At 38.9% G+C, this 10754-nt stretch overlaps 1 protein-coding gene across 1 annotated transcript in view; it reads right to left on the bottom strand.

The window, feature by feature from the left end:
- Positions 1-621: 621 nt before the first annotated feature.
- CYYR1 (cysteine and tyrosine rich 1) overlaps positions 622-10754 on the bottom strand; it is a 104533-nt gene continuing 94400 nt past the window's right edge. Inside the window, exon 4 of the mRNA XM_040484120.1 lies at positions 622-1786. Within this exon, the coding sequence (XP_040340054.1) occupies positions 1602-1786 (185 nt within the window). The 3' untranslated portion in view covers positions 622-1601. The remainder of the gene's footprint in view (positions 1787-10754) is intronic.

Here is a 10754-nt window from a genome sequence, read left to right as displayed (position 1 = left end):
TCCTCTGGGTTCTCTTTTCCACTGGAGGAACTGGAGGCTCAGGAGACATCTCTTCCCGTGGTGCTGCACTGTCCTGAGGGAGGGGCAATGCAGTCAACATGTAGTCACTTCTCTTACCCCTCTACTATAGTCTGTCTTGGTCTCTGAAGTTCAGGGGGGTGCTTCAGCCTCACTCCTGTGTTCTAGGATTCTCTCAGTGGTGTCTTGTTTTGGATAGTTGTTACTTGTTCTTCTTGTGAGGGGGGGCAAATTCAGCAATGATGTAGGTCACCATCTTGGTGACATCACTCTCCCCCAATATTTTGTCAATGTAAATTTTAAAAACATGAAAGGACCCACATAAAAATATAAATGCTAAGGTTACTTGCAGCAAAATATGGCACATTAGAATTATTTAGTAAAAACTTTTATAGTTGAAGGTAGGCACTTCGTAACATTTGGATTTTGGCAAAAGGCAACCATTTGGTGTCACTATCATAACCTTTCTATTAACTGTATAACTTTTTCAAGGGAGTAGGTTTTTAAAGTATTGCAAAAGAAAAGGGAAACAAATTTGACTAAGCTACATATGAATGGAATTCCACAGAACAGAATCCAAATTCTATTTTCCTCTCTTCTTTCTGTAAATTGTTGTATATCTTTTTTGTCAAGTTCTACGAGTCTACTCCTTGATGTAAAATCCCATGGGAATATTTGGCTTCTAATCTCTTAATCTGAAGAGAAGTATTTGTTGCTTGTGGAACTCAATACGGGCCCCCCCCCCGCGGGGGGGGAACGTTTGTCATAATAAAACACTACTTAAAGTCACATGATTTTTAGATAGCAGTAGCTAGCACTTGGCTTTAAGCAGCTGTTGAGTCCCTTTGATCTTGTTTTAGCTGTCAAACTAAATAGAGAAGATTCAACTCTTCCAGTTGTTTTAATTCTTGGAGGCATAGAGACTTACTTCACACTTACCTAAAACATGAACAGAATGTTTGGGGCCCAGTGGATCCATCTACCATTTGATTTAGCTGTCCTTTCTAGAGCATGTCTCTATCAGATAGACAGATTCTGTTTGAAGTCTTGGTAATAGAGAACTTCAAAAAACAATCTAGTGAATAAGGAAGCTCCAACTCCTCTTTCTTATACTGAAACCAAAGTTCCTTGTTCTCATCCAGAAACCAAAGTTCCTGTAGCTTCCATCCAGTGCTTCACAAACAGTGGAAGACACAGAGTGAGCTCTTAGGCACTTGAATAGTATTTATTGATGAAGGAAAGAATGAATAATTCTTGTTCCAACTTTTAAAGCAACGCAGAATATAGTTGTCTCCTTAGGTAGTCCAGGCTGTCCTCCTGTCTTTCCTAATTCTTCTCTTTTCCAGGATCAGTATTGCAATTTCCTTAAGCAACATGATTTTCAGATGTTTTGTCTGTCTTGTTACTCTTCTCTGAATGTGCTTACATTGACCGGTACATCTCTTCAAATATGATACCATCAAATCGAACAGTACGTCAGATGGGGTCAGCTCAGAGAAGGATAAAAACTCAGTGTTTCTTAGCCTGGACATTCCACTCGACATATTGTTTCACCCAAAAATGTATTCCTTAGAGCAAGCCTTTTATTCCAAGCAAGATCTCTGATTGGCACATATTCTGTTCTGGGAAAAGGACTGTTTTCTTGAATTTCCAGGATAAGGAGGGGGTGGAGAACGCTGCGCGGAAGCCTGTGGGGTCGGAGAGTAGGGAGGCGGCAAGTCGGCACAGTATTCCATCTCATGGTCATAACTATAGGGTGGTGGTGCCACTGAAAAAGAAAAGGTAAAGGGCGTCAGACATTTAGCAAATACTTAAGTGTCTACTATGTTTCAGCCACTGGACTGAGCACTTTGGGAGGTGACATAATTTTTGTCTGAAAAAAATCTTAGTTTTATTTGGTTGAAGATGCATGTATATGAAAGGGTAGGTGCTATAAAAAATGGCGCCATTGGCCAAAATGTTTAGAATTGGCTGCTTAGGGAAGTTTCTTGGAAATATGTGAAAGGGCAGATAAATTAAAGACTAGGGGCTAAATCAAGACTGAGCAAAAGCACAGAAGCAGAAGAACACTTTTGTTGAAAGCAAAAAGTACGTAGAGGGTGGAAATGGGAAAAAGTGTTGAGGAATCTGATTGTAGCATCATCATGGAGGGCTCTGAATATCACATAAGGAGTGTGTGATGTGCATTTACCAGATATATATATAGATATAGATATAGATAGATAGATAGATATAGATATATAGATAGATAAATATAGATAGATAGATATTTAAAATTTTTTTTACATTTATTTATTTTTGAGAGACAGAGAGAGACAGAGCACAAGTGGGGGAGGGGCAGAGAGAGGGAGGGAGACACAGAATCCGAAGCAGGCTCCAGGCTCTGAGCTGTCAGCATAGAACCTGACGTGGGGCTCGAACTCACAAACCGTGAGATCATGAACTGAGCCGAAGTTGGACGCTCAACTGATGGAGCCACCCAGGCACAACAGATATATATATTAATATGCTGGTAAATATGCTTTGGGAAGGTGATTGTCTCAGCCGTATGGATTGAAGTGGGCAGAAGGAAAGGAGAAATGATGTAATAGCATATGTGAAAGAGTGTAAGGGAGTCATGGCATTGAGTGAAAAAATCAGAAGAGATCTTGAGCAGCTGAGTGCTTACTTGATGACTGGGTAGGTGAAGAAAAAGATGGAGAGTGAAAGAAGGTGTCCAGGTATTGGGCACCCTTTATTGAGCTCCTGCAACTCAGAAGGTCATGGAACCATTATAGGAATAAGAAAAAAAGTGAGGGTTTTTCTCCCTTTAGGCAAGCACGTTTGTGAATAGGAATGAAAAATTTTCTTAATTTTTTATTGTTAATATATGTCAGTGTGTTTTAAATCATATTTAATACACTTTATCACGACTCTGTATGGATGTCTATTTTGTAGTGTGCCAATCCCGTGTCGAGGGTTGGAAGAGAAGCACCCTTTATGTACTCTATGTCTTCAAGAACCAATCATTCTGCAACATCTGAGCAACCCCTCTGATGATTTGGCAGTAGTTGAATTATCATCACGATCATGATTCTAATTGGAAATTGACGTGCCTTAATTGCTTACTATGAATGTAGCCTAAATCACAGGACTACTGTCATAATGATGCAAAAAATGGCCAAGCCCTTTAAACGTTACAATGGAAGAAAAGAACAAGCAACATTTCAATAAACTTATTTCTAAAATATCTTCCAGGGTCACCTGGCTGGCTCAGTTGGTGGAGCATGTGACTTTTGATCTTCAGGTGGTGGATTCGAGCACCATGTTGGGTGCAGAGATTACTTAGAAATAAAATCTTTAAAAAAAGTCTTCTAAATTGTGCTCTTACCAATAAGATTACGATAGTGTTCTGATTAATATGCGTGCACAAACATAGGGCTTCACCCTGTATGCAACACGAACAATGTTTCTTCTAGATCCCTTTAACTTGGCTTGCTTTACCAAGAGCTTGATGACTTGAACCACTTACTGATCTGCCTGTACTCAGGGATGTGAGGACACAGGATTGAGTCACCTGAGGAAAGAGGAAAATGGAGACACAGAACTGGGCAGGATGTCCTCTGAGGACTGCTCTACTGAGCAAAGGCTTTGCCAGTGTCTAGTGGGCTCTACAGGCCAAGGCCTCATGGCAGAGGACGCAGCTGTATACAGCTTCTCTAAGCCTGCTTTAATTAAACATTTGGAGTCCGGGCTATCACAAGCTTTGTTTTCTATAACAAAATGGAACAACTCCTGTGGACTCAAAGCACACACTCCCGCTGTATTACACCCACTCCTTTGCTTCATTATATCTAGGAAGAATGAGACAAAGAGATTTATAATATACTTCGTCCAAGCCAAGAAATGCAGGCTCCATGTAAAACAGGAAGTTACAGCTGGATACCCATTGAACCGTTTCTTATAAGCATGTGGTTCTAAGCTGTTTTTATACGGAAGGTTTCCCTGCCTCCCACTTGAGGAGCACACGTAGAATGATTCTACAGATTGACTCTGCATCATTCTCTGTCATGAAGCCGTGACAGTGTCTATTTATGTAACAAAGTGTTTATGTTTTGCCATCTGCATTAAAACGGCTAGAGGACATTTCAGTGAGATTCCCTATGGTTTATACAGCTGCATGTTGAACATGAAAATTTAAGATATGATTAGAGCAATATAGCTTTCTACTCATACAGCCTTTGAATTTTGCTAAAGTGATAACATAATGCAGAAGAGCAATATTTTGAGGACTATCCATCATGAAATAAACATGGCACATCTTTTATAGCACCAGCTACTGGAAAATATTTTGAAATAAGACTTGTATAACTGTGGACTGTGATAATCTTTCCTTCTTGCGATAATAAGGTTTCACTAGGAAGTAAACTTTTTAAGGTATCAATTCTCGAAAATTCCTGACTAACTCTAAGAGGCTTTGTTCTTAAAGGTCAAATCATCTTTCAAAGATGTATGGATGCAGCTGGAGGGATGGTGCCTTTGAAATTCTTTCATAATCAATATTCCAATTCTATGATTTAAGTAGGGAAAATATGCCATTTATCCTTTTTTAAAATTTAAATTTATCTATTTTATTTTGAGAGAAAGAGAAACCATGGGGAGAAGCAGGGGAGGGGCAGAGAGAGAGAAGAGAGTGAGAGATCCAAGCAGGCTCCACATTGCCAACATGGAGCCCGATGCAGTGCTGGACTCACTGATCACGAGATCATGACCTCAGTTAAAGTCAGATGCTTAACCAACTGAGCCACCCAGGTGCACCTATGCTGTTTATCCTTAATGTCATTATAGTTTTCTACAATATTATAAAATTTACAGACATTATGTAATTCATAGAAGAAACATAATGCTTTTCATCCACTCAGGCCAACATCTCTAAAGCAAACGTAAAGGGGAAGATACACAGTGTTACCAAAACATATACAACATTATTTAAAAAAATTTGGAAGCAGGAAAATCATCCATAATTTTGTCGCCACGATTTAACAACTATCTTTATATAATCTCTTCTAGTCATTTATGGTTTTTATATCCTTGTAGTCATGTAAAATGGGTATATGCTTTTTTTACTTTGTATTATAACATGGTCTTTTTCATTCTACTACATATTCTTCATAAACTTTATTGTTAATGTCTGCATATTATTCTGACTCTTCAGTTATTTTGAAATTAACAATTTTTTATTATTATAAATAATGGAGTGATGACTTTCTTTCTACACATAGGTTTTTTTGGTATTATTATTTTGATTTAGTTTGTTAAAATAAAATTCCAAGAATCAACTAACTGGCTATCACTTAACACTTTGGTAATTTAATGGTAAAAACGACAGCTCTTTATTTTACATTTCTTTGGTAGTAGCTAGATTTCACATTGTTCTACAACTTGTTTGCTGTTTGTAGTTTATATTGGGTGATTTTTAGTTTGTTTTAGGTTGGTAATTTAAAAAGTGGGATCTTAATTCGAATCAAGATATATTTAGCATAATATGATATGAACAAATATACAGAAGTGTGTATCTTTTCTAGGTATTTTTCTAAAAATAACTGTCAAAATGATTACTTATATTTTTTTACTTGACATACCACAGTTGAAAACTTGTACTTAAAATATATGCTTCATCTTTTTTTATCTCTTCTGTGTTGTTTCTAAACTTAGACATTTATCTCCTCTTTCAGATATCTGATACGTAACCAAACTATTTCTGAGGTTTTCCATTTAAATTTATGTATTATTTTATTTGGTGTATATTTGCATCAAAGTTTATTTTTTCTAAATTTAAAATTTTTGGCTAAGCCAAATTATCTACGTGCCTTCTTTTTTTTTTTAATTTTTTTAATGTTTATTTATTTATTTTGAGACAGAGAGAGACAGAGCATGAACGGGGGAGGGGCAGAGAGAGAGGGAGACACAGAATCGGAAACAGGCTCCAGGCTCTGGGCCATCAGCCCAGAGCCTGACGCGGGGCTCGAACTCCCGGACTGCGAGATCGTGACCTGAGCTGAAGTCGGCCGCTTAACTGACTGAGCCACCCAGGTGCCCCTCTACGTGCCTTCTTAATCCTCATTTTTCACATTGCTTTGTTGTCTCTCCTTTTGTTTGTGAAATTTTAATCTATTTGTTCTATTCCAATGAACAAGGCATATATTTTTGTACTAATATCCCATTTAGTTATTATGGATTTTAAATGGTTTTAATATCTGGTAGGCCAGGTGAATCTCTTGACTTTTTTTTAACATGTTTCAAAAAAGATTTTCTTACTAGATAAATTGACATATAGCATCATGTAAGTTTGAGATGTACAAAATGTTGATTTGACATGTTTATATATTGCAATATGATTACCACCTGTAATATTAATTAAACAAGGAGCCCATTACACTGAGGTGACTCCACTGTCACGGTAAGCAAACCAAGATGTAAGCCTGTAAATGCTTCAAAGTTACAAAATCAAAACACTAAGGCAACCAATCACAAAGAGCCAACTAGGATTTAAGCTGTAGCCGAGCATTTCTTCACTTCCACACTTTCTCTATATAAGGCAGGGTACTCCTAACAACTTCTGGTTGGTGCTGTCTGATTCAAATCAATTTTTGCTCAGATAAACTCTTAAACATTTTAATATGCCTCAATTTATCTTTTAATATACTTTAGCGTTCGCTCACAACTTATTTTTAATTTTTTAAAAATGCTTATTTATTTTTGAGAGAGAGAGAGAGAGAGAGAGAGAGAAGGAGAGCAGATAGAGAGAGAGAGACAGAATCTGAATCAGGCTCCAGGCTCTGAGCTGTTATCACAAAGGCCAATGCAGGGCTCAAACTCATGAATCACAAGATCGTGACCTGAGCTGAAGTTGGCTGCCTAACTGACTGAGCCACCCAGGGCTCCAGCTCACAACTTATTTTTAAAGATAACTCCTAATATTATTGCTAGGAGAAAATCTTCTCCTCCATCGCCTCCCAAATCCCACTACTCACAATTTGCCTGAACCGTACTCACAGCAGAAGCCCACAGAGCTCCCAGCAGGACCTCTCTACTGCTTCCATCCCCACCACACAGACCCAGTCCTGCCCACTTTTTCTCAATAGTGGCCTAAGATGTGCTTCCCAAAAAGATGATATTATTAGAAGCTGTCATTCCCCTTCCCCTCAGATGACATCAAGACCTAGTCCAGTCATGTTTTACATTTCTCTGTCACCAGAGAAACAAGCTACTAGACAAGCTACTAGAGCATCCTTCATTGTAGACCTCTAACTCTGGAAGGCTTTGCGCATGAATTTAATTAATTGTCTAAACTTTCCCCACCCCCTTTCACTGTACTCAGTAGACCACAAAGTCTGTCGTCAGAAAAGCCCTTTGTATCCTCACCTTTTCATCCCTTTACACTTTACTCTAGCTCAGAATATGAGGAAGTCTTCTTCTAATTGTGCCTGTTTTCCAGAGAAATGAGATCTGCTGAGAGCGAGAAAAATAGAGGGGTTTTTGAGCTTTTGAGAAGAAGGAAGAATACAGGAGATAATTATCTCAGGAAGTGAACATTCACTTTCTGTTTTCATTCAAGTCAGATTTGTCCTGAGAGGGCAGCTTCCTCTACAGCAGTATTAAATCAGAGGTCTTCTTTTTCTCCCGTATCCTACGTCCTATAGGGTCAGCAGGTGCACTGGGTGTCTTCTGGGATTCTCATAGCCATTTTTCAAACCGTGGCTTATGTGCCCTCTTTAAAAACCTGGGCTCTTTTGTAGCACACACTGTAAGATTATACTACTTTCTACTCCTCCTCGTTATCAATATCTGTGGTCTGCTCTGCTCTAGACTCTCATCCATTGAAGATTTAGCATCCGGCCCATTATCTTTCTCCACATCATGACTTCTATTAGCATTGTTGATGATTTCAACATTCATGTGTTGAAGTAATTTCTAGCCCCAAGATGGAGCTTACTTCTGCCCAGGGTGCTATGGCAGCAAACCAAAGCTTAGATAACCGTCATGTCCCTACGAAGCTCCACTTGACCTGGAACTTAGTAGATCCAGTCAGCTAATCCCCAAACCCCAAGCCAACTCTGGGCTCTATACTTACTTCCTGTTCCTTCTCACTCCAAACAAGGTTTATGCGGCAGCCAATCAGATATTTCCTATTTTTCTCTTCTTTGTTCTTTATTTTTTTATCCTCTAAAAGCTCCCTTCCTTCCACCTATTTTGCAGCTTTCTGCATGAAGACTGTCCACTTCATGAAGTGTTAAACAGTATTTTTAACACTTGAACTTTTTTGCCTGCAAAAATCTTTTTCTCACCCTTGCTGTAACCAATAACGGAATGGTACGTATGTAAATCTGACCGCGACTCTTTACCTTTCTAGAATGCGCATGCCAACATATCTTGAACTTCACCTAGATTTCCAGTTTCACTGATGACATTTAAAAAAGTTAATTTAAACTGATGTCACCTCTTTCCTGTCTTCCTATCTTTCTTTATTAAGCTTAGATTTATCATCCATCAGTAAAAGTATTTCTGTGCATTTATCAACTTTCTTATCTCTTTTTCTCCCCATTGCCTGATAAATCTCCAATCTTGATTAAATTCAACATTTTGGCTCTCCCAGACTGGTACCTAGGAGCTTAAAGTGGCTAGAGAAAAATGAACAATTATAACAACTGATTTCACTTTCAAGGAATGACTATATTCTTAAGTGTGGAAACCCTTGGCATTGCTTGGAAATTATGTATTTCTTTAGGTATTTCCCTGCCCCTCTGAGATTCCTTAACTATAAACATCTCCTCAACCCACTTTCAGAACAAGACTTGTTTCTTTTTTTTTTTTTTTTCTTTTCAACGTTTATTTATTTTTGGGACAGAGAGAGACAGAGCATGAACGGGGGAGGGGCAGAGAGAGAGGGAGACACAGAATCGGAAACAGGCTCCAGGCTCCGAGCCATCAGCCCAGAGCCTGACGCGGGGCTCGAACTCACGGACCGCGAGATTGTGACCTGGCTGAAGTCGGACGCTTAACCGACTGCGCCACCCAGGCGCCCCTGAACAAGACTTGTTTCTAATTTCTGTAAGAATATAGGCACAATCAGAAGATACTATCCTCCTATCACCAAATCCTTTGATAAGTATATGAAAGTCTGTGTGTTCAGTGCAAATACTAATAAGGTTACCCTCATTTGTGAATTAAATGATGCAAATAGATTTTTGATTTCTTTTTTTGAATGTTTAATTACTTTAAAAGAGAGAGATGGCATGGGAGGGACAAAGGGAGAGGGGAGAGAGCAGGTTCCACTCAGCACAGGACCGGACACAAGCCTTCATCTCATGAACTGTGAGATCATGACCTGAGCTGAAATCAAGAGTTGGCCGCTTAAACAGCTAAGTCACTCAGGTGCCCCTAGAGTTTTGAGTTTTTTAAAATTCTTTAAAAGCTTTGTTTATTTATTTTGAGAAAGAGAGAGCATGAGCAGGGGAAGGGCAGAGAGAGGGAGAGAAAGTATCCCAAGCAGGCTTTGCACTGTCAGTGCAGAGCTTGATGCAGGGCTTGAACTCACAAACCATGAGATCATGACCTGAGCTGAAATTTAATCAACTAAACCTGCCAGGCACCCTAGAGTTTTGATTTCTTAATGAAATATTTCCAGGAGATTTTAAAGACCATAAGTCAGTTATTTTATAGAATGCTTCTCAACTTGGCTTTGTCAGATTTTTTTTTTCTTCATGCTTAGATTCAAGCTGTAAACTTTCAACCAGAATCCTACACATATACAATTGTGTCATCTTCAGAGTAACTAATACCCAAAGGTGCAAGATGTCCATCTGTCCTTTTTTGGTGACTTTACTGGCTGGTCAAGATGTTGTTTGATTTCTCTACTGTCTGGTTTCTATCTTTCCCCTTATAACTAGCAGCAAACTTGGGAGTAGATACTTGCAAATGTCCTGCCCCCCTGCAGCCTCTTCCCCCAGATTCAGCATCATTAATGACTCTTGTCCCAAACTTTTTTTTTTTTTAGGTTTATTTGTTTATTTTGAGAGAGGGAGAGAGGAGCATGGAGGGGCAGAGACAGAGGGGAAGAGAGAGAATCCCAAGCAGGCTCCACACTGTCATTGCAGAGCCAATGTGGGACTCAAACCCACGAACCATGAGACTATGACCTGAGCCGAAACCAAGAGTTGGCTGCCTAATCTACTGAGCCACACAAGCACCCCTAAACTTTTCTCATGATGGTTTTAAAAATGATGATTTTTTCCAATTCCACAACCCCTTTCTACATGTATCCTTTGTCATTTTTCTGTTTGCAAGAACTTCCCCCTCCTTTTCCACTGTTTACCCAAATCAGTCTGTCTATCTGTCTATCTATCTATCATCTATTAGGCAATCAGCAGGGGACTCAACAATATACTTCAGATCTCAGATTTCTTGATAGCATTGAAATTCCTTGCTTTCCTTTTGTTGATTTTTATATCTTTGCAAAGCCTTCTGTTGTGGTCTTTCTGTATTCTTTTCTTTCAAGTGTGTATCATCCAAACCTATTTTTAAAAACAGGGTTAGCACGATCACTTTCCTTTGCTCACAATGAAGTTCTGGAAAGTAGTGGAAGTTATAAGACTTGACAAATAATTGTAATTAAACTGGACACTGGTCACTCTACCCAACATGGCAGGAACAAAAACTATTTTGGAAGGTCATTGTCCAACAAAGTATCAGGGGGG

The sequence above is a fragment of the Herpailurus yagouaroundi genome, unplaced genomic scaffold (genome assembly GCF_014898765.1).
Source record: "Herpailurus yagouaroundi ecotype Mexico unplaced genomic scaffold, PumYag 162, whole genome shotgun sequence".
NCBI classification, from domain to species: Eukaryota; Metazoa; Chordata; class Mammalia; order Carnivora; family Felidae; genus Herpailurus; species Herpailurus yagouaroundi.
This window is presented reverse-complemented; position numbering and strand designations above follow the sequence as displayed.